Here is a 24,051-nt window from a genome sequence, read left to right on the forward strand (position 1 = left end):
ATTCCTACCATCCCAGCCCCGACACCTCCTTCGGATTCATATCAGACACAGCCTATCGAATTTCTTCAATCTGAGACAGAGCTACAAGTTGCTCATTATCAACCTTAGCCACACAAGAAGGAAAATCCGAAAGGAGCTAAAAATTAGACACAGAAGAAGCCTCAAAGATATTTTGAAAATACTCTAACAATCGAATGCATCTCATTATTTTCAGTACAATGCTGGCCATGAGAATTAAGTAACATAGAAATTCGATTAACACTTATTCGTTAAGACACCTATGCATGGAAATGCTTAGAATTCTCTTCGCCACGCTTCAGCCAAAATAATTTTGCTCATTGCTTCCAGTAGACAACCTCTTGCGCAAGAACATTGCTTAACTCAGTGAGATTTGGAGCTTCCCATAACAGATTGGAGTCTTAGATGTTTAGGATAGATAGAAACATTGTTAACAATCCTTGATTCAATCACGTCTCCACTTATTATTCAGAAAACTGTCCAGTCGTCATTCCACAGCCCTCATCTCTTTCGGCTACTCTCGAACAACCTTATTTCCGGCATCTCCCGTAATTTTCAGTAATTCAACTCACTGTGCCCGACAGTACCATATAGATAACACGCCACTAGCACCCCTTCATAACTAAAGAAAACCTCAAAAGACTTATCTCATTTACATCTAGAAAGGATCCCATCACATTACAAAGATTCCTCACTAAAACCTTAGATACAAATCCAGGCAGACAGTCGTGTGCTTGAATCCAAAACTCCACAGCCCGGAAATAAATGTCATCTGGATTGTCCCCTTTGGTCAACTGATGAACCAACAGAAGACAGTTCTTAAAAGACCACAGACCACCCCATAGCATCTTCTTCATATCAACATGGTGAAATTTTTAATAACATATATAGATCCCACTATCACCAGTAGGTTTGATATACGCTCCTTGAATCGGTCTGCACAAAGATAGAAGAGAACGTTCCATGGCCACAAAATTAAGGACCCTATCACCTATGAACATTCCAACCAAACAAAGATCATAATTGATTTCCTCTACCAAAGCCTCATCTGGATTTTGAAATGTTAGAGTTGTGTGACCCAAATTCTAAGAGATTGTTTGTAAGTCAAGTTAAACAAAATATATTTTTTTTCTAAAAGATTTAATATTTATGAGTATAATATATTTAGTATTTATTGGTATAATATATTTGACTTTTATTAGAATTAGGTTTTTTCAACCTATAAATAGATGTAGTCGAAATTCCTCTTATAATCATTCGAATTCGACATAGTGAATTTTCTTCTCCTCTGCCCATATTTTTACGTGGAAACTTTTTTCCTCAAAAGGGTTTTCACGTAAAAAAATTATATGTTCTTTATTTTTATTTCTCTTTTTTTTGCGATATATACCGACATTTTATTTTTACAATAACCTACTCCACTTCTTCCTTATCCCAAACCGTAAATCTTCAAAACGCCGTTTCCATAAAAAAAAACTAACACCAAACACGAAAACAACAAAAAAGCAAAACTCAGGAAAATATTGGACAAAGCAATACTAAACATGCACACATGGCATAAGAGAAAGCCAAAGCCAAGACAAAAAAAAAAAAAAAAAAGCATGACAGTTTTTTAAGAACAATATAATTGCTTTCTCCGGAAGCGCAATGTTCGGTGGATGAAGGAGGGGTGATTCAGGAGATTGTAGTGGCCGAAAAATGGAATACGCGCAAAATCACCTAACAGGTCCTACTGCTCTGAGAAAGAGTGCTAGAGCAAAGGATGCTAGCTAAGGTTATGCTTGGATCGCTTCAAACTAAAGCATTTCATCGAGTTTCTGTTGCGAGTTGAAGCGTTTTTGCCTGGCATGCAAGGGGGATTGTGAGGGGGTTTTGTATAGCAATAAAAGCATGTCGGCATTTTATTAAAAAAATAATAATAACAACAATATAATTATCTAAAAAAAATAGATGACACAGTTTGATACTTTATTTTTGTTTCACTTATATTATTAAATAAATACATGGTAGAGTTTTAAGATATCCTTAAAACACACGTTATTAAAGTATAAATATCATATATTAAATCATTGTTATTGGTATGAGCATTGTTCTCAATGCAGAAAGACGTGAGTTTGAATGCAATATTGAAACACATTATCCTTTTAATTATGGGTTGAAGCGCATATATGATCAAAACTTATGATAAAATTATTCAAAATAATAATAATAATTTAATACACTATTATTTTTTAGTAATCCTAATTTTATTAATATTAGAAACCTCAACTTACTTTCTATTAATGTAATAATTATTGATTGATACTATGCAAACAGTGTTTAAAAATAAAAATAAAAACATATTCAAAAAAACTATTAAGTTTTATTTGGTAATGAACTAATAAAAAGCTATTAATTTCGTATTTTAAAAATAAAAATAAAACAAATCAATTGAAATATACATATTTATTAGAATTTCAATAAGCGGAAAAATTGCCATAATACATTGGCTAAATTGCTCTGAGATCACTCGGGAAAACAACAAATGTGGGTTATCCTTTTTTTCTCGATAACTTCTGCGATCACAAATTTATATAAAAAGGTCTCTTAATATTTGGTTTTCACTGTACCAAAAACTCTTAATCTCTCTCTTTCTCTCTCGTTTTTATTAGTTCACTTTGTTAATAATATATAAATGGAGCGATTTTCTCGTTCAGTTTCAACGGTGGTCCTTCTTATATTGATTCTTCTAGCAACAGGTTTTCTCTTTAATGTTTTTGCAATTCCTTTAAATTATATATATACTTATTCATGTATTTATATTTGACATTTACTTTGACAAATAGTAACTCGTGACGTTTAGATGCCTATTGCCCCGTTTCTCTTTCAATAGTTTTGCTATTGATTCTTTATTTAATGTATATACATATATTAAAGCTAATCGTCCCATTTAGTACAAAACTAGCCATATTTATATTTTTGTGTGATTAACTTGTCTATAATATTTTTTATTTTGCATAAATTTGTGACATAACTGTGAAATGAAATAGAAATGGGAGCTTGTGGCAGTGGAAGGTGGTCCAATATGCAAGGCCACGAGCAATGTATACAAAGGATTATGCTTAATTGATGATAGTTGTGATATTGTTTGCAAGAGAGAAGGTTTTCATAGAGGGAATTGTAAAGGCTTCCTTCGCAAATGTGTCTGCACTAATCCTTGCTAAATGAGCAATCTATTAGGATTTTATTATACTTAAAAGATTGTCCTCTTTCCTCTTGTTATGCATGTACATGAGAGTTGAGAGAATAAGATATTTCTGTACGAGAAAACTTATTATTATTGAATATTAACTTTTAAATCAATTCTCTTAATCTTAATCTTTGAGTATCTTTTGGAATTGTTTCTCTTAATATATATAAATCAGGACTATATGCTTAGTAAGTGCACATGTTCATGGGCTAGGCTGGGCTGGTCCGAAGGCTTGTCTAAAAAGTCGGAGGTTTATTTAAACAAAAATATAGGCTCGAAAAATAGGCTTGAGTAAAAAAAATAAGGTCCATTTAAAAAAACGGGTCAGGCCTCAAGTAATGCTTTTTTGGCTCAACCCGACTCGAGTTAACAAAAAGACAAAAAAAAATTGTTATTTTCTTATTGCTTTCTCATTGTTTTGCTACCATTTTACTATTATGTTACTGTTATTTTCTTTAGATATTGTATAACTCTAGTTTTATTATTAATTTTGTTACTATTTTAGAGATATTTGCTTGTAAAGTTATTATACCTAATGTTATTTAAGTATAAATATATATTATTATATTTTCAATTTATTGAGAAATATTTATTTTAATATTTTTTTGTATTTTTGATGTATTCTATTTTATAAAAAAATTTAGGCAGGTTAGGCCGAGTTTTAGCATTTTTATTTTGGCTGAACTTGGTAAAATTTAGATCCACCTTTTGGAATGGACCCGGCCATGATCGGGCCTAGCAAATAGGCTTAACATTTTGATAAGGCCCGACCCATGAACAAGCTTAATCCTTAAATTTCAGGCTTATTTTTAAACCGTGCCAAAATTAATGAAATTTAAATAATAAGTTCTTTATTAAGTAATACGCTTAATGATGAAGCCAAACTCAAAATTATCTATGATTGAGTTAATTTTAATAAGCCGTGAGCAATCCGACTCGCATCTCCTTGAGTCAAGACAATGCCTCTCGTAATGATAATGCTTCAGCTAATTGAGTCACCAAAAAACCCTAGCAACTACGAATAAACTTACCATCAGCGTATTGAATCACAGTTATCTAATTAAACTTGAATTCTTATATAATTATTCACATAATTTCTACGCTTGAAAACATCATAATTTAAAAAGTATCTCATCACGTTACAAAAATTTGTTACTAAAGTCTTAGATGCAAATGAGGCAGAAGGTTGTGTGCTTGAACCAGAAGCCCGCAAACCGGAAATCAATGTCTTTCAGATTCTTCCCTTTGGTCAATTAATGACTCAACAAAAGACAATTCTTAAAAAACCCGTGCCCATTGCACAAAGAACGTCTCATGGAGGTCTACATATTAAATGGGTCTTTTTTGACCCACTTGAACTGGCTCAATTCAAAGAACAAGTGATGAAGCCCATCTATGTGATGCCTTGGTGGCCTAGTGAAGCAATTATGGGAAATTAGGGCTACCTTAGTTAATCTTAAAATATATTATAATATAGAACTATCTATAGCCTCTCCCTAACCCTTAAATTGGAGGATAATGCGCTTCAATGCACTCAAACTCACGTCCTCTTCTACTGGCAACAATGCCAATGTCAATCAAGCTAATACTCAATCGGCTACTATTCGTTGTTAAACAAAAACAATTTTAATACATTTGAAATTAACATCTTCAAAAAAAATGCATTATTGAAATTAATCTCATTTATTTAATATTTATAAATATATTAAATATTTTCAAAAATAGCAATAAATTAGAAATGATACATCAAAACAAGTCAATACATACTAATTCTAGTAAAAAACGATATGTCCACCTATACGGTATTAACTACAAAACTTGATTTCTATTGATGTAATAATTATTGATTAATAATATGCAAACAATGTTTCAAAATAATCAAATTTTGGTTTATTTAAACTATTGAATTTGAACAATGTCAAGATCTTTCAAGAAATAGAAAATAAATAGTAAATATTACTATGATAATGAACAATAAAACCAAAAATTGAGACACTAATACTCAGGGTTTAGCTAAGGGGCTAGCAAGGGCCCGGCCCCCTAAATGGAAAATTTCCTTTAAAATTTTTACAATTTTATATTAGTAAATATAAAATTACACTTTAACCCTCTTAAAAAAGATAAAAAATTTGCTTTAATCTTTTAAAAATTATAAAGATATAGACTATTAAAATGATAAAATTACATTTTTACTATCGTAAAAATTATAATTTAATTTTGAACCCCTAAAAGATTTTCTGATTTTGCCCCTACCAATATTTCAATAAAGTATGTATGTAATGATTTCTATTTGTGATGCAAGTTTTTCTATTTATTTACTTTAAATAAATTTAAACTAACTTAGTAAATTAAAATTATTTAAGAGGATTAAAATTATATTTTTATTTAAAAATCATATTATTAATTATCTATTCAATTCAATCCCAAATTCTAATTTACAAGCTAAAGAGTTCACAGTGGGGCACTGAGATTAAGGGTTCATATGCATTAATAAACAGTATAAATTTTAATTTAATGTGAGCTATAAAAAATATCAAACTATTAATTTTATAATGAATAAAAAAATTATTGCCGATTGAATATTAGCTCGATTGATACCGACATTATTGTTAGTGTAGGAGGACGTGAGTTCGAGTACATTGAAAGCCTGAAACGCATTATCCTTCTATTTCAGGGTTGGAGAGGAGCTATAGTTGTTCTAGACATTATATCAAAAAAAGTTGATATGATAAAAACTTATAATGAGATTAATGTTAAAAAATAAACATTAATTTCGTAATTTAATGATAAATATAAATTAAATAAACTTGAATAATTATTTTACATATGTAATAAAAATTAAAAAAAACTAAAAATTTGCCATAAATAGTTACTGCGTAAATGAATGTGATCTAAGGTCACTTTGAGAAAACAACAAATGTAGGGTTCATCCTTTTTTTCGGATAATTTTTGCAATCCCTAACTTATATAAAGGTCTCTTCATGTTTTACATTCATTGCATCGAAAACTCTCAAGCTTTTTATCATTTTCACTCATCCGCTCTATTAATAATATTTAAAATGGAGCGATTCTCTCGTTCAATTTCAATCGTGGTTCTTCTTATGTTAGTTCTTCTAACAACAGGTTTGCTCATTAATCTTTTTTCAATTCCTTAATCATTTAAAGTTATTATTTGATTAACTAAATTTAAGTTCTATAAAAAATATTTATATTTAACATATTCATATGCTTCCAAGATTTTATATATATATTTGACATTCACTTTGACAAAATAGTAACTCGTGACATTTAATTTGAAGTTAACACGTTAACTCTTATAACCATGATGGATGCCTGTTGCCCCATTTCTTTCCATAGTTTTGCTACTGGTTCTTTATTTAATACATGTACATTTATTAAAATTAACCATCTCATATGCTTAAATGTGTTGGCCTGATGGTCAAGTATTCATCGTTTCTGGTGTGGCCTGAGTTCAAGTCACACTAATCGCATTACTATTAGAGCTTTGCCCTTTCTCCTGTAATTTACCAAAAAATATTATATATATTTATATATTTGACGCTCACTCTTTGGTACATCTATCTATATTATGTGAAATGAAACAGAGATGGGACCTGTGGTAGCGGATGGTGATAAGATATGCGAGTCCCCAAGCAATGCATTCAAGGGGTTGTGCTTACGTGATGACAATTGTGATATTGTTTGCAAGACAGAGGGTTTTCCTAATGGAGATTGCAAAGGTTTCCTTCGCAAATGCGTCTGCACTAAGCCTTGTTAAATGAGCAATCTATTAATATTTCATTATACTTAAAAGATTACCCTTGTTCCTCTTGTTATGTGTGTGGGTGAGAGTTGAGAGAATAGAATATCAACAACATATTTCCTACGAGGAAATTTATTATTATTGAATATATCTATAATTTTCTTTTGTTGCATATGAATGAACTTCTAAATTAATTCTCTTAATCTTAATTTTTTTTCTAGAATTATTTGTCTTAAAATATATAAAAATTAGGACTAGGTTTGAAACTTTTTATAAACAATGCCAAATTTGATGAAATTTAAATAAAAAAAATTTGTTTGTTCAAATAATACCCTTAATGATCTAGCTGAAACCCGGAATTATCTATGTTCGATTTATTCAAAGCTTTAATAAGTCGTGAGTAATCCGACTCCAAAATATATATTATTCATAATTCATGCGCATCGCCCTGAGTCAAGACAACACTTATTATACCGATAATCAGTGGCGAAGCCACTAAGAGACTCAGGGGTTATGGTCCTCCTAAAATGGTAAATTTTTAACTTAGGTCCTTTATAATTTATAGAATTTTAAATTAGTAATAGTAAAATTACATTTTGACCCCAAAAATGATAACAAAAAATTTGATTTAACCCTTTAAACCCTTTAAAAATTATAAAGATATTGGTTAAGTGAGGCTCCAAACAACTTGACCATAATCCCGAGCAACTATGAATAAACTTGCCATCCGCGTCCCGAATCACAGTTGCCCGGCTCGTCTTGTTTTCAACAACAAACATAGTAATATCAACGTTGCGTTTAACCTTGCACATCAGCAAAAGGACCAGACTTCTTTTGCTTTTGAGCACTCGGAAAAAACATGTTCCATATCTTCCAAGGTTCCACAGGTAACAGTCAAATTAGTCCCTTTTTCAAGCAAACAAGATTTGCAAAGGAATGAAATGGGTTGAACCGATTGAACCGGTTAAAAAATTAATTAAATCATTTTTTACTTTTAATAATTTTTTAATCAGTTCGACCAAATCGACTAATCAATAATCTTACCGGTTTAACTATGATCTAATTCTAAAAACATTGGGTATACTCACATTAGCATTGTGGTGCCATATTAATCTATCAGGGGTTAATTTGCAATGAAAATTTTGTTCTGTATTTTTAAGCCATTTATTTTTCTTTTTTAACATTTTTTTTCTATTTATAATGGAATTAAAGTTTTTTTTCCATAAAATTAAAGTTTTATGTGTTCAATTTACAAAATCAAAGTTTATATATTAAATTACACATTAAATCAAAGTTTATTTATAATTTTGATGTTTATGATTTTCAAACATTATCATAATTTATTTTTTAAGACTTTTAATAAACATGTTTATTAATGGAACTGTGCTCCATGTTATAGACCAGATGCTCGTCTATTGTTGTTCTTGCAAGCGGCCAGGTTTAGGTTTACAGCATGTATTGAATCATTTGAGGTGAAGGCAGACTTAGTATCTGCATTGGTGGAGAGATAGCGATCGGGACCCACACTTTTCACTTGCCGTGCGGAGAGGTCGTAAGAATGTTGGAGGATGTTGTGTTCCAACTGGGACTTCCTGTAGACGGAGTTGCAGTCACTGGTAGTAGCGCCATAAATGTGTCGGATCTTTGCCAAGAGTTGCTTGGTCGGGTACCAGGTTGAAACAAAACTTTGAAGTTGTTCTTACGAATACAACTGAGCCGGAGTTATTTATGCCGCTCGAGCATTTATAATGCAGTTGATTGGCGGACCGTTGATGTTGAACAAATCAAGCTGTGGAGTTATGCCTCGCATTTTTCGGTACAAAGCATTCCGAATGAACTGATCAACCATGATACCATTCACAGCAAGGACAAGTGCGGAAAAAGTAGTTGTAATTAGGCAGTCGAGCACAACCATCGAATTCAGTTCTGGAAGAGTCGGTTGGATGGGGTTCCTCAGATGGTCAACTGCGAAGGAAATTACATGGCATTGATTGCATACCAACAATGGTATAAGCAACACGGATCCCCATATTATATGGTGGACAACATACGGTAATCTTGGAAGCTCAACACGGACGTGGACCTCTATCGAGTATGCCTACCCGATCACACATCTTCAACACATTCTGAAACCTACTCTTTCGCTTGCATGTACACCTGGTCCTGCATCAACGTCTATACCTCTGCCTCCAGCTACTACTGAACCACTTAATGTTACTAAATACCAAGTGGGCACGAATCATCTAATCTGGCTCGATATTTCGGGTTGATGGAATCATTGTTTGGCCCTAACAACAGCCTATCCCACAGCAGTCCATCTACGACGCCTTATTGTAGTGCATCGACTCAGTCAATTGGTAAATCACCATTTTCTGATGCATCCACAACTTCTAACACAACAATGCAAGGGGGAATGGAAGTTATGAAGCATCCCATAAATCTTCACAACCAATTTAGCGCCCAACAAAGACCACCCAATAAATTTACACTACGAACAACTCCATCTAATCATCAATTTTAAATTTTTTAAATATTTGTAAATAATTTTCAAGAATGCAGTTTGTAAAGTCTAAATGATTAATGATTTTTTTTTTAATTTTGCTTTTGAGTCAAATATAATTACTAGGATTAATAGTAAATTCCACTACCTACTATTCCATATTTAAGCATACGTGATTCAAAGTAGAGTAGGGGACAAAAGCTAAATTCTAACACATGTTTTATCTTTCTAGCTTTGAAACATTTTTGGCCATAAATACAAAGCTTTGCGATTCATGTTAAGTTAGTACTTGGTAAATTAGATTTTCACTTTATTTAACGACAATGATGAATACAAATACAAACTCGAATATAACAGTTTATATTGAAATGAAAATTAAAATAAAGATTTGATACTGATATTTTGATCTAGTCAATATTACAAAATCGTATTTATGATCTTGCCCTTGAGGTTTTGAAGTTGTTTTGGATGATGATGTTGCTGAGGACACTTGTTGCAACTATACCCAACAGTTCTATAAAGTCCACAACACTTTGGTTCACCCTTTTAATAACTATTTAGTCGCAGATACAACTTGGTGAGCTTTGTGAACTCGAGGCAATAACAGATTCAATATTAAATGCACGTTCAAGTTCAGTGGTGATGCCAGGGCTTGGTAACCTAAAATAAAAAAATTATCATTTAAATATTTTATAATTTATAAAATTTTAAATTAATAAGATAAAAATATATTTTTAACTCCCTATAAGATAAAATTTTGATTTAATTTTTTTAAAATTATAAAAATATAAAATGTTAAAATAATAAATTTACATTTTTACTATTATAAAAAAAAATATAATTTAATTCCAACCGAACAATACACTTAGAAAGTAGAGCTTTCGATAGGTCTCTTAATCATCGATACAACGTACGATTTTTATTTTAAATCAGTATCAAATAATTCAAACTCTATTCCAGTCAAAATTTCAATGTATTTCAAATACATTTTTGTACTAGCATACACTAGTTGGCACAGAACTTCAATATTTTAAACAAAACTATAATTTTTATCACAGCTGTTTTTATTTTAAATAAATTAAAATACAAATGGAAAATAAAATATGGTTTTGAACGTAATACGAATCTTAACATGACACATTTTATCACATTTGATGTGTATCGTACTTCTATAGAAATTTTAACCCATTTACCACTCTTGTACTATTAATCAACACTATCATATCACGTTATGGTACGAGACAACAAATACTGACCTTCTAAAACCCGAAAAACTCTGGACTCAAAACAACTGTGAGGCAAATACCGAAACCTGGTAAACCAGCATGCCCGTTTACACTAAAGGGTCGCTGTATAAACAGTGACAAGCTTAAGAAACACCTCCCAAGGCCTTGCATTGTACTATTTCACATGTAATTTTTTTGGTTTAAGACGAGCAAAATACCTTGCCCACAACTTTTCTGGTCACAATGGTACCTATTCCCCTCTGTACCGGAAACCAGGTCTCAATAGACTTACCCAAGCACCTTCTTCACAACAGTGGACTCTGGACAGACTTTTATGTAACCAGACACATCAGGGTGCCCTGACCAAACCCAAGTATCAGTCGTAACCCGCATTACGAACTGTTTATTGTATAAACCCTGCAGTTTCAGTACAACTAGATCAGTAGAGTCAACGGTTAACTTCACCAAATAAACAGTAAATAATATACAGAGCAAATGAAGAGAAAGTGATACGCTGTACAAACCTTCAACTGAAGTTGAATCCACCGGATGGAACTTGAAGCCCATTCTCCCCAAACTGAAAACTTTGCTGAGTACCGTCAGCAGGAGGTAGCGTCTCTTCATCCTCCTCCAGCCAGTAAGTCTCGAGAATCTTGACTGCCTTCTCATATATCTCACTATTATCATGAGTCTGTAGATTTTCAATCTTCTCTAAACCATCAGCATCTTCTATCAGTTGGGCACAGAAGTTAAATTCTACAGCACCCGTGGCCTTCTCAGCTTCACCAACCTTCAAAAAGTTCTCCAGCCCCTCTAGACAGACCATTATAATTCTTGGATCAGGGCATGCAAGAAGATCACACAGTGGTTTTATGCATCCTTGACTGACCATGTACCTACATATACAGATAAGGAGAACAAGTTTCTCATCAATTCTTTGGCAATGGAACTAAGGCGGGAAAAACCATATTACTTGGACTTGGGGTGAGTGTCGGATACGAGTATGTGCCCAACACAAGTATGTTCAATTTTTGCCAAGTTTATTCATATATTGAGTGGCCAAAGTTCAACAATACCAAAAGAATCGACACAAACTACTTACTTGATTTGCTCATGGGCACCACCCGAAGTAGCATTTGAAATTGCCCATGCCGCTTCTTTCTTTACATCGAATTCAGCATTTTGAAGTAGGTTGACCAGGGGCCCAATTAATCCAGCATTGATCACAGCCTATATAATTTTGAAATATAATAATCAGCATAACTTACTAAAAAAAATCAGTACCAAAAAAACAAATTTGAAAATGTTTGAAGCAACACTTTCCATGCTTTACTCACCTGAATCTGTTCCTTGTTTCCAGCTGTAATGTTTGAGATAGTCCAGCATGCTTCCTTCTTTATACTCTTTTTATAATTATTGGTCAATAGGTTCATAAGGCATGCTAATGCACCATGATCAATAATACACTGAAATGGAAAGTCACGAGATCAGAACAAACTAAAATAAAATATAAACCGAAAGATGCAGAAGGTCTAAAAATGAGACAAATCCTATGCCATACCTGAGTCTGTAAATCATCTCCAGTCACAATATTTCCAACAGTACGAAGAGAAGGAATGAGCACTGAAGGAGATGGATTGCTGCTAAAACACAAGTATAATCTCTCAGGTTAACAGAAAAGTCAAAACAACCAAAGATGTTAGGAGCAGTTCTACTCACAGCAGGAGCTCGACAAGGCGTGGGCAAACTCCTGCTTGAATCACAGCTTGAATTTTGTCATTTGTACCATCAGACAGATATGAGAGAGCCCAACAGGCATCAGTCAGAACTTCTTCATCATTTGAATGAACAAGACGTTCAAGCGCAGGTAGAGCTGGTGTCACCTAGTGAACAGATTGCAGCATTTGAAAGCTCCATTAAAAGAAAGGGAGGGAGCATAAAAGAATAATGCAACGAACAAGATGAAAACCTGCTCAAATGGAGGCTGTGGCTTGCCCCTACAGAAATTTGATAATGTCCAAGTCGCATTTCTCAGCATTGACAGCTTAGCATGTTCATTTAACTGTGCTAATAGAGGCATCAAAGCTCCATGACTGAGAACAAGATCACGGCATCTAGGGGAATCACCAGCAATATTCCCCAATGCCCACACAGCCTAAGAATTAACAATCAAATTACTCAGTCCAAAATTCTATATTCTCCTTTCTAGTTAAAACAGCAATCATACCAGAAAAGTTGTCAAGGGCACAAAGTGAAATCTAGGGGCTAGAACCCTTATATTGAATAAGACGCAAGGCCAAAAAAATAAAGGATTCCCTGAGTGAAGTGAAGTGCAATATGTATGTGTTTTTCAATGTAAATATATATATAAAAGTTTAAGATATATAGTAAACTCTAAAGGGTAGTCTGGTTTACCTACAAAACATCTAACTTTTTGTTTGCCATTATGAACAGTTTCCTTATGGTCCATATCTGTTGTTGGACTAAAAATTTTCAAAAGTAGAGAGTTGATACTATCTCCCTTCTTACCAGTAAAGAAATATCTACTAAAAAGAGCTTTAAAATAAAATAAACTAAAGAACAGATTACTTCAATCAGGCAAGCTTTCTAAGCCTATCACCTTACGAAAAAGGGCACCTAGGCTATCCAAACATGCGTTGTATCATACAAACAGAGGCGTTTTTGTTGTCTAACGCGCCTTTGACAACAGTAATCCCAGAATTACAAGTATCACACTTAAAGGGTATAGTTTTTACTGGCATACCTGCTCGCGGACATCATCACTTGGTGAAGCAAGAAGCTTTACAAAAATCGGAACAGCACCAAGATCAATTACTACCTTTGTATTGTCTGAGGTTCCAGAAGCAATATTCGTAAGCGCCCAAGCAGCCTCAAACTACAGATTCCAAAAAAGAAAAATACTACCGAAATTAGGATATAAAATGAACTCCTGATTCTTGAAAAAAGTGATTATTAACAGTCACTAACTTATACCTGAAGCTGTGGAAAATCTTCCCTACCAAGGAACTCAACAAAACGGGGAACGACGCCTGACTGTATAACTTCCTCAATTGGAGGACTTCGCTCTGTTAACACATGTATATTTAATTAAGAGAATTCAGATAAAAAATAAAAGAAAAACAAAGTGAAATGCATGAATATACCAATCGAAAGCAATTTTCGAAACTGAGTAGTCGCCTCCAGCTGTGCAGCACCGTTATCGGACCAAACGCCAGCAACCATCGAAGGAAGACTCTCCAGCTGCAAAAAATAATAATAATAAGCCCTAAATCACTCAATTTTCAAGAAAAGGGGAACAATTTGAAGATTTCGATCGCGCGGCAGTGGTGCTCAGTTTTCACCTTCTTTTCGACATTAGAGGAGTGAAGAGAAGCAGCGAATTGTTGAGCTTGTAGGCCTTCGCGGCGTTTCTTTAGCAAACTCTGTTCGCGCTTGCTTTTACGGATCTCGACCATGTTGTCTTCCCTTCTACGACGGCCTTCCTCGGCGTCAACCGCCACCTTGTAGCGGTTGCGGCGGGCCTCGGTTCTCGTGCTCGGTCTCAACGACATAGTGGCGGCTGCTTGCCTTTGAAAAAAACAAATCCTAGGGAAGCACAAAGCTAAAAGAAAAAAAAATGGAGATTTTTATTAAGGATCGGAAGAAGTGAAAAAATCTGGAGTTGATGGGACTTTTTTCTTTGTGGAGAAGTATTTTAAAGTTCAAAGCAAAAATGAGAAAATAAAATAAAATAAAAGGGCAACGGAGAATTAGGAAAGACTTAAAAACGGAAGGATGGTAATCTAGCGGTCTCGCTCCAAATATTGTTAAATCTACTACCGCTCTATATTTGACACATTTAACTTCACTATTGGTAGAGAAATTATTTAATGTGTCATTCTCATCATATCATTCATAATTTATTTTAATTATTTAATAACATTTCAATATTTCTTTTATATTAAAAATATATTTAAAAAAACGTAACGAAAAATAAGTTTAGGGAAAAAAAGGTTTTAAATTTTTTTTTTCAAAATAAGATCTTAGTTGTGATGTATAAAATAATAAACACTTAATCAAATTTGTACATTTTCGATTCGTGTAGTATGAGCGCTTCGACCAAGTAATCTTTTTCTTTATCCTCAAACTCATGTCTGTCAAGTGTGGACTCACTTCGAATTAGAAAAAAATTTCACAAAAATTACTAATGAGATAATTTCACAATTTCTCTAAATTTTTTGGGTCAAGTTGTAAATTCTGAAATAATATTTTCAAACAAATTTCTCTTAAATTCAAATATATGTTAAATAATGACCCAACATCTCTTTAGGAGGAGAGTTTAGAAAGTTAGATTAAACTTAATCACTTTAATATCTTCATAAATATTAGATTTAATTTAATATTAACGTTAAATTAAATTTAATGCTAAGATAATTATTAAATTTAATTTAATATTAAACTATTAAAAATGAAATGATGGTAATCTAGTGGGCCTGCAGCAAATATTGTTAAATCCACCACCACTCTATATTTGATACACTTTACTTTACTATTGGTCGATAAATTAATTTGTGGGTCATTCCTATCATATCATTCATGATCCTTTTTAATTATTTGATCATATTTCAACAATTCTTTTCATGTTATTAACACATAATTTTGATAGCTTTTTTTTACCTTGAACCCGAACCTCAAACTCTTAACTCGGGATTCGAATTTGGATTTGGGTTTAGGTTCGAGATTCAGGGTTTAAAATTTAAATTCAAGATTTGAAGTTTGAGATTTAAGGTTAGGGTTCGAGGTTTTGAGTCAGGTTAAACAATTATCAAAATTAATGTATTTTTAATTTTAATTATTTTTATAAGCATATTATTACTTTTCTTTCAATTAATGATATTTGCAATAAATATTTTATTTTATAAATAAAAGAGCTAGAAATAAAAATAATTTAAAAAAATGAACAAAACATTAATTAAAAATTAAAAAAAAAACTTGAAACAATATGAAATAAAAAATACATGAATATGCTTATAAAATTAATGGAACCTCATACTCAAGGATGTAATCGCAATTATCTAATCATCTAACGGAATGAGCTAATATGCTAAAAATATTAATTAAAAAAAAGCTTGATGAAGCAACATAAAATAAAAAAATATACAAATGTGAGTCGTAGAGAAGTCGAATTTAAGACTAAATGATGTAATTACAACTATATAATCATCTAACAAAAGAACTAATATGTTAAAAAATTGATTAAATATTTAAAAAGCTTGAAGTAACATGAAATAAAAAATACAAATGTGAGTAGAAGAGGAATCGAACCCGAGGCTCGAGGATAAAAATATTAACATTTAACCATTTTACCAAAGCTAAAAACACATTCAGTTAGAAGCGTTTTCCTACCATATCTGTTGAAAACACATCCAGTTATACACGTTTTTCCTTTCTCACTCCAAAATCGACCTAATCTGATAAATTTTGCAAAAACCGGCCTAATCTGATAATTATGGTTAAAAATCAATTTTTTTGGGTAATTTACCCAAATTAGTCTATCGACTATTAAAAATAATCAAATAATGTCAAATTTTAATAGAGTTAACATTTACTAATTTAAAAAAATATCATTTATTGTTTAACAGAGTTAATATTTTTAATTTTTTATAGTATTGTAAATGAAATCCTTCGAAATTGAACTGCAATTAAAAATATATATATTTTCAAAATAATTCTTATACAATAAATATTAAGTTGTTAATTTAGTCATATTTAATCTTTTTAATAATAACAAAACTAAAGTAATCCATTTAATAAAAATAAGACTAATTTAATCCGGTTTTTATAATATAATAATCTTCTAAACACTTTAACCTATTTTATAACCACGTTGATTTTAGAATTAAAAAAAATTTAGCATATTTATTTTTATAAACTAGTTTAGAAACACAATGTTGATATTAAAAACAATTCAAAATTTAATCTTCAAGACTTAAGGTTCGAGTTCAAAGTTTAAGGTTCGAGGTTCTGGGTTCATAGTTCTAGATTTAGGAATCAGATAAAAAAATTATCAAAATTATGTATTAATAACATGAAAAAAATTACTGAAATATCATTAAATAATTAAAAATAAACCATGAATGATGTGATATGAAAGATTCTTAAAATAATTTCTCGGTGTATATGTAATTGAGTTAGCTCAAACTAGAGGTGTCTATGGGCCGGACGGCCCGGCCCGTCCGAAATATGGGAGGGTTCGGGTAAAAATATAGGCCCGAAATATGGGTTTGGACAAAAAAATGAGGCCCGTTTAAAAAACGGATCGGGACTCGAGCACCACTTTTTGGCTTGGCCCGGCCCGAATATCATAAATATATATTTTTAATTTTAAAATATTTTTAAAATACTTTTTTATATTTTTAAAATAAATTTTTGGTGTTTATTAAAAAAATAGGCCGGGTTGGGCTCAGGCTTAGGAATTTTTCCTAGGCCGGGCTTGGACAAAATTTCATGCCCATTTTTTTGGGCCGGGCCCGAGCCTAGGACGTTGGCCGTTTTTTGGCCCGGCCTAGCCCGGCCCATGGACACCTCTAGTTGAAACTATAAAAAATTCAATAATATTTAAAATTCATCTCGATCGATCAAAATATTAATTTTTGATCAATTTAAGATAAAATTAATTAAATTTAAAAATTAAATTGAATCTTTAATTAAATTTATCGACTGTCCAAATAAATGTAAATTAAATCAAAATCGTGTTTTTTTCTAAGTTGAAACAATGGTAAACTACACCCATAGTCACTTTAGTTTACCTTAGGTTACGTTTTAGTCACTTATGTTTGAAATGTTACGTTTTAGTTATTTACGTTATCATGTTGTAATATTTTAGTCACTGAGCCATTAATCGTCATTAATGGTGTAACGGTAAGCTGACGTGGCACGTTAAATTATCATTTCAAACAAAATTTTAGGTTAAATTATACAATTGATCCCTATATTTTTTCGTTTTAAGCAATTTAATTTTTTTCTTTTATGTTCTTTAAACTTTCCTATTTTTTTTTCATTCTCTTTTATTTCTCCCTTTGTTTTCATACCTTTCCCATTTCTTTTAACATATTAGGAAGTTAAATTGGCAGTAAAAAAAGTAGGAAGTCGACTGTCATCATTGCTTATAACCAAAACCCATAAACCCATACCATGTTCTTTCTTCACTGCCAATTCGACTTCCTGGTATGTTAAAAGAAATAAATAAGGTAGTAAAACAGAGGGAGAAGCAGAAAAGAATGGAAAAAAAGAAAGAAAGAAAGGAAGTTAAAAGAACATAAAAGAATTAAATTGCTCAAAACGAAAAATTATGGGGACCAATTGTATAATTTAACCTAAAGTTTTTGTTTGAAATGATAATTTAACGTGCCACATCAGCTTACCATTACACCATTAACGATAATTAACGGCTCAGTGACTAAAATGTTACAACACGATAACGTAGTGACTAAAATGTAACATTTTAAACATAAGTGACTAAAATGTAACCTAAGGTAAACAAAATTGACCATGGATGTAGTTTACCCTTAAAACAAACCATTAATAGCTGAAAACAAGGAGAAATGGAAGGTCATCCAAACCACGTTCTAATATTTTTTTTCTTCCAAAATTTAAGAGTCTAATATTAGGCAATTAATTAAATAATAATAGAAAACATTACACAGAAGTCATGAAAGAAGACAGCTTTACAGTTTTCCATGAAACTAAAAATAAAGGTTTCCAGAGCCTGTAAATTCCACCATTTTTAGCCATAAACAAATATATATTATATATAACTAATATAAATATATGTTGAAGACACTATACCTTGAATTTTTTATAGTTCTAGTTTCTCTCTAGATATCTCCACAGATGGGGGATTCTGCGAAAGATACGGAGGGTATCAAAGTGGCGAATCCTCCATCGGGTGGTGAATTGAAACTTGAAATGAAAGGCAATGATTCATCACCAAATCAATTATCTTCTTCGTCGTCGTCGTCGTCGTCGCCGCAGGTGACAATAGAAACGGTTAACAAAGAAGAGATCGACAAATATAAGATTTATGGTTATAACAAATCGAATGATAGAATCGGCGTTGGCGATGCCGAATCGAAGAGACAACGCCGTATGGTGAAATATAATTCTTACGCCGTTGAAAGCAAACTGAAATCGTCGTTGATGAATTGGTTTCATTGGTCAAAGAACAAGTGAAAAAAAAAAACAGTGGGAAATTATTAAATTAATTGGGGAAGAAGGGTTATTTATTTTGTCTAAAATCTTTGTTTTGTTGGTGGAAATTGTAATTGTGAAGGATTTTGAAAAAAGAAAGTTGGTTGATTTGTGTTTGTGTTTACGTTATCGTTATAGGTTTTGATATATATACGTATGTTTGCTTTAACATAATATTAGAATTATTCATAGCCCCTCCCCAACTCATAAATAAGAGGATATTGTACTTCAACATATTTGAACTCACGTTTTTCTATATTTACAATAATACTCATACTAATCGAATTAAGATCCAGTCGATATTTTTATCTATGTTTCTAATGATTTATTTTTTCTATTTTTTTTGGAATTAATTGAAAAAAAAAACTCAAAATCCATGGAGAGAATGAAATGAGGAAGATATAAAAGATTATATGCATGTTTTTTTTATGAAAATTAAAGGTCAAATAGTGTAGAAAGTGTTTTAGGTTTTGTTTACAATTTCATTCCTAAATTATATTTATTTTTTATTTTGATACTTACATTATCATTTTCATTCCATTTTACCTCAAATTGATCCTTTCAATAGCATAAGGAAAAGCATGATTAGTACGTAAGTATTAAAATAATTTATCATAGTTTAGTCAATCTTGTTTTATAAAAAATTAAACTTAGTCGTCGATTGAGTCTTAGCTTGATTGGTATGTGTATTGTTAATAATACAGGATGACGTGGGTTCGAGTGCACTGCAACGCATTATCCTCTTATTTATAAATTGGGCAAGGACTATAAGTAGTTTTAGGTATTATGTCTAAAAAAACAGATATATGATCAAACTTTAGCAGTTACATATTAACAAAAATAAAAATGGAGTATATTAGGATATACGTTGAAGCTACTGTGGCGGAGAGGTCCGGATAATTTTTACGTATTTATCTCCATAATATATGTGCCATGCAATTTTTTGGTCCGTTGATGGGGATGTGTTGATGGTTACGCGTTAGTGCCCGACTTGTGTGCTTAGTTATCTCTAGCATGAGATTGGTATCTAAATTATACCTTTGTCAAAACATCATCATCACATTGCAATACACAACCAAGTAAGAGAGGTTACCATAGATTGATGCGAACTTGAACTCATGGTAAGCATATATTCTGAGGGGCAATATTTTGCCAATCAATATTGACAACATCTTGGACCAATCGATTTGTCATGAAAGGTCAGTAACATTGATGCAAAAATCGGATATTAAATTTAAGAAGTTCGAACAATTAACTCGAAGTAAATCAAATAGAACATAAGTTGTCCTATAAAAAAAAGGAACTCAAGGCAATAAAAAGGTTTAGACCTTTATGAAACTTGCAAGAATTTCTAAAATTAAAGAAGCACATAAAATAAACAAAAATGTAAGCATGGAAATATGAAACTGAATTGGTAGAAGATGATAGGTGAAGGGTGACAAAGTTAGATAAGTAGCCTCGCTTCATTTGATGACTTTGTACGCATTGGCGTACTTAGGAGATTGGCAGGGGCTCCGACTCTCCTAAAATAGAAAAATTTTCATTTAAATTCTTTAATTTTTTAAAAAATTTAAATTAGTAAAGGTAAAATTACACTTTGGCCTCCTAAAATTGATAAAATTTTAATTTAATCCTTTAAAAATTTTAAAAATATAGGTTATTCAATTAGTTAATGACATTTCAACAATATTTTTCATGTTAATGACACAAAATTTTGATAATTTTTTAACCCTCAACCTCGAACCCCAATTCTAAGGGATTTAAGTTCAGGGTTTTGGGTAAGAGAAACCAAAATTTTGTATCAATAACTTGGAAAGAGTTACTGAAATGTTATTAAATAATTAGAAAAAAACTATAAATAATGTGGTGGCAAGAGTTCATAAAATAATTTCTCAACAATGATATATTAATTTATTCAAAAGTTTATTTAAACTCTACTTAGATATATTTATGTAGATTATAAATAGATTTATTTGGTAATAGAACTCTTAAATTTTTATTAAAAATAAAAATATATATAGGAAAAAGAAGAAGTTAAAGACTACTTCTACCGCCCATATATAAATTACAAAGCCGCTCCACGATTTCCCCCACTCTGTGAATTAACACTCTCAAAAGAGAATCAAACAAAAGAACCCCGAAGTTTCTCCCTCTTCTCGAACAAGATGAGTACCATGAAATTTTGCCGTGAATGGTCAGCTCTCACCGCTCTTCAATTTTGATGCTTCCATGCATTCATATTTTGCAGTTTCTTTTAAACCCTTTTAGTATTCTTTCCCTTCCGTTACCTTTTTCATATCTGTTCTTAAAATTTTGAATTTTTGTTTGTTTGTTTGTTTATGAAGCAACAACATTCTCTACCCAAAAGAAGACAGGGAACAGAAGATTCTCCTCTATGCCTGCCGTAACTGCGATCATCAGGTTCTTTTTCGGTTTTTCTTTTCTGTGATTTAGAATTAAGATTAAGATTAGGGGGTTCCTTTTTTTCCCTCTTTTTCATTTAGGGCATGATTTGCTTTTAAGTTGTTTTTTGATTCAATGTTAAACCCACTTAAAACCCTAGCCCCTTTTTTGCTGTTTCTCTCTTATTTTTCCAATAGAAAATGGGTTTCTTTTGTTTTTGTGAATTGTTGACTCAATACCAAAATTTTGAAAGTTTAAATCGGTATCCATATTTGTTAAGGTTTTAGGCAGTGAAACAATGAGGATTGATTTAATTTCACATAAAAGAGTTTCTGGGCATTTGAGTTTAAACGCTTGCATCTATTGTTATTATTTAACTGTAATTCATTGGAAACGAAGATTATCGTCTTCTTATCAATTTATCTATTTGTTCTCGCGACATTACAGTCATTATTGCTGTTGTTTATGTAGGAGGTGGCTGAAAACAACTGTGTGTATAGAAACGAAGTGCATCACTCTGCTGGTGAACGCACTCAAATATTGCAGGATGTGGCTGCCGATCCAACTCTTCCTCGGACTAAAGCTGTAATTTGCGCAAATTGCAAACATGGAGAAGCTGTCTTCTTCCAGGTGAACTTCCTACATTTTTTGTCTATGCATATACTTTTTGTTGGAAAAATCCTCTTTATATGGAATGGAAGAATTTTGATCCATTGCTTGATAATTCTGCATGTTTTAGAAATTCGAAGAAAAGATTTCAGTATATATGCTTAATGCAAGAGAAGTTCATTCGGTATTAACCGGACATGACCAATAAAGTCAGGATTGTGTGTGCATTCTAATCACTTATAATGTTGCACCTGTTTTCAAGTTTTTTCAACTTTAGCATTGGACCTTATCATTGTTGTCAGTTATTGGAAGAGTAAAAACTCTGCTTAATCTAAGAGTTTATGGTTGTTTTCTGGCAAAATCCAATTTGAGTGTCATCTAAAATTAATGCTTAGCAGGAGCTCTGTAAATTTCCTTAATTCTTCTTTTTTCTGCTTCTCTTATGACCTGTTTTTCTATTTGTTCTCCTCCTCATAGCATTAAGGGTTAGCCATATATATATATATAATGCATTGTCAATCTATGTTGCCTTAACTCTTCAAATATGTGCACAGTGGTATTATCATCCAAATATATGAAAAAACATGAAAAAAATTCATGTGTACCTGTATCTAAAACTCACTCCCTAATCGGGCCAACATAGATGCGGACAACTTATCGGATTTATCCTTGCCTTCGTTCATGAAATTTATTGTTAACTGATTGCTATTCCACCCCCCCCCCCAAAAAAAAAAAAAAGAGATTTTGTAGCAAGCTAGAGTTTTGTTTGCTGATGTCTTATTGCATGATGAGTAGTGATTATGTCTCCGCTAATGCAACAAATTTTGTTTTGTTTTTTAGGCAACTGCTAGAGGGGAGGAAGGTATGACACTGTTTTTTGTTTGCTGTAATCCAAACTGCGGACATCGGTGGAGAGATTGAGATCCGAGATATCAAAGCTTGCTCGATTTAATGTCTTTTTTTTCAGTAAGACAGTTGTGTTGAATCCTTTTTTAAGGATTGCTAGTGTTTATTTACTAAGTTTTCACTTGCTATGATTTAGAGCCACTTTCACCATTATATTAGCATGAGTTTGTTAAGATTCAGACCCGTTTTTGACAACCCGAAATCCGAAATTCTAAACCCTAAATCTTAAATTTCAAATTTATTTTTATTGAGTAATTTTCTTTGTTTTTATGTTTTCCTTGCCTAGAAATTTTCCAATAGCCAAGATTTTTGTGCTTCTTCCGATAATTATGAATTGTCTCCCGAAAGAGTCGACCTCTCAATATATATTGAAAATTTATTAGAAGTGGTTTAATATAAATTTATTTGTTCTTACTACTAACCAAAAAAATAATAATAATCAATGAATTGTCTAGATATAATTTAGTTTGCAATTAATTATTTTTAATGTGGTTTAATTACCATGCAATCATAATTCATAAGTACTATTAATTTTGTTCACTCAAGTTCAAGGTTACAATATCCTTCTTCCTTTAGCCTTGTTGAAACGTATAAATAAATAAATAAAAATATGCTCAATTGTACCAAAAGTTCTTAAACTAAGTTTTAAATTTTAATTTAATTTAAAATTTTAAAAAAATATTAAAATATTAATATTGTATCAATTAGATCCCTTTGTCACTTTAACCTTTAGCTTGAGTGCTAAATATTAGTTCAAATCTTGTATTTGAAATAAGTATATAAAATTATAAGTATGTGTGCACCTATTGCAAGGATAACTTGGATTTCAAGTATTAAAAATAAGATTAAATGTTTTAAATATGCTTCACGTCAAATCCAAACTAATATTTAATACCTAAATCGACAAATTAACCCATGGAAGGACATGATCGGTATAATACTCATAGTTTGAGGATAGGGACCAATTTAAAATATGAGTGATAGTTTGAGGATATTTTGTGGCATTAACCCTTACTTTTTATATTATCATTTACTTTAAAAGAGTTAATTGCACTAGACGTCCCCAAATTATGACCCTTATTTTAAATTGGTCCCCAAACTTCTAAACATTCTAATTACACCCCAAGCTATCGATGTTATATCAATC

The 24,051-nt window shown here is 31.7% G+C and overlaps 3 protein-coding genes across 4 annotated transcripts; 2 read left to right on the top strand and 1 right to left on the bottom strand.

Annotated features, from left to right (window-relative positions):
• Positions 1–6,243: 6,243 nt before the first annotated feature.
• Positions 6,244–7,182, top strand: LOC107936112 (defensin D2). Its single transcript, XM_016868774.2, has 2 exons — positions 6,244–6,370; positions 6,853–7,182. The coding sequence occupies exons 1-2, from the start codon at positions 6,307–6,309 to the stop codon at positions 7,023–7,025; spliced, it is 237 nt and encodes a 78-aa protein (XP_016724263.1). The 5' UTR covers positions 6,244–6,306; the 3' UTR covers positions 7,026–7,182.
• A 3,420-nt stretch (positions 7,183–10,602) lies between these two features.
• Positions 10,603–14,555, bottom strand: LOC121213725 (importin subunit alpha-2). Of its 2 annotated transcripts, none has more exons than XM_041086729.1 (11): positions 14,099–14,555; positions 13,901–13,997; positions 13,731–13,822; positions 13,501–13,632; positions 12,706–12,891; positions 12,456–12,619; positions 12,298–12,376; positions 12,074–12,202; positions 11,839–11,966; positions 11,261–11,632; positions 10,603–11,153 (listed from the first exon to the last, which is right to left on the bottom strand). In XM_041086729.1, exons 1-10 carry the CDS (start codon positions 14,306–14,308, stop codon positions 11,263–11,265), a joined length of 1,587 nt encoding a protein of 528 aa, XP_040942663.1. In that variant the 5' UTR covers positions 14,309–14,555; the 3' UTR covers positions 10,603–11,153; positions 11,261–11,262. The 2 variants fall into 2 exon arrangements, with proteins under 2 accessions (XP_040942663.1, XP_040942662.1); XM_041086728.1 differs by having other exon boundaries at positions 12,298–12,379; positions 14,099–14,536.
• A 6,432-nt stretch (positions 14,556–20,987) lies between these two features.
• On the top strand, positions 20,988–23,159 carry LOC107936094 (DNA-directed RNA polymerases II, IV and V subunit 9A). The gene is made up of 4 exons (XM_016868746.2): positions 20,988–21,180; positions 21,332–21,407; positions 21,861–22,019; positions 22,839–23,159. Exons 1-4 carry the CDS (start codon positions 21,152–21,154, stop codon positions 22,917–22,919), a joined length of 345 nt encoding a protein of 114 aa, XP_016724235.1. The 5' UTR covers positions 20,988–21,151; the 3' UTR covers positions 22,920–23,159.
• The last annotated feature ends 892 nt before the right edge of the window (positions 23,160–24,051 follow it).

Source organism: Gossypium hirsutum, chromosome D01 (genome assembly GCF_007990345.1).
Source record: "Gossypium hirsutum isolate 1008001.06 chromosome D01, Gossypium_hirsutum_v2.1, whole genome shotgun sequence".
In the NCBI taxonomy this organism is placed as follows: Eukaryota; Viridiplantae; Streptophyta; class Magnoliopsida; order Malvales; family Malvaceae; genus Gossypium; species Gossypium hirsutum.

Excerpts from the sequence above, each read along its gene's own strand:
- LOC107936112 (XM_016868774.2), top strand. The coding sequence starts at position 6,307 with ATGGAGCGATTCTCTCGTTCAATTTCAATCGTGGTTCTTCTTATGTTA. Across the intron at positions 6,371-6,852 it reads GTTAGTTCTTCTAACAACAG|AGATGGGACCTGTGGTAGCG; the intron begins GTTTGCTCATTA and ends GAAATGAAACAG.
- LOC121213725 (XM_041086728.1), bottom strand. The coding sequence starts at position 14,308 with ATGTCGTTGAGACCGAGCACGAGAACCGAGGCCCGCCGCAACCGCTAC. Across the intron at positions 13,823-13,900 it reads TCGAAAATTGCTTTCGATTG|AGCGAAGTCCTCCAATTGAG; the intron begins GTATATTCATGC and ends ATGTGTTAACAG. Across the intron at positions 12,620-12,705 it reads CACAGCCTCCATTTGAGCAG|GTGACACCAGCTCTACCTGC; the intron begins GTTTTCATCTTG and ends TCTGTTCACTAG.
- LOC107936094 (XM_016868746.2), top strand. The coding sequence starts at position 21,152 with ATGAGTACCATGAAATTTTGCCGTGAATG. Across the intron at positions 21,181-21,331 it reads ATGAAATTTTGCCGTGAATG|CAACAACATTCTCTACCCAA; the intron begins GTCAGCTCTCAC and ends TTGTTTATGAAG. Across the intron at positions 22,020-22,838 it reads GAGAAGCTGTCTTCTTCCAG|GCAACTGCTAGAGGGGAGGA; the intron begins GTGAACTTCCTA and ends TTTGTTTTTTAG.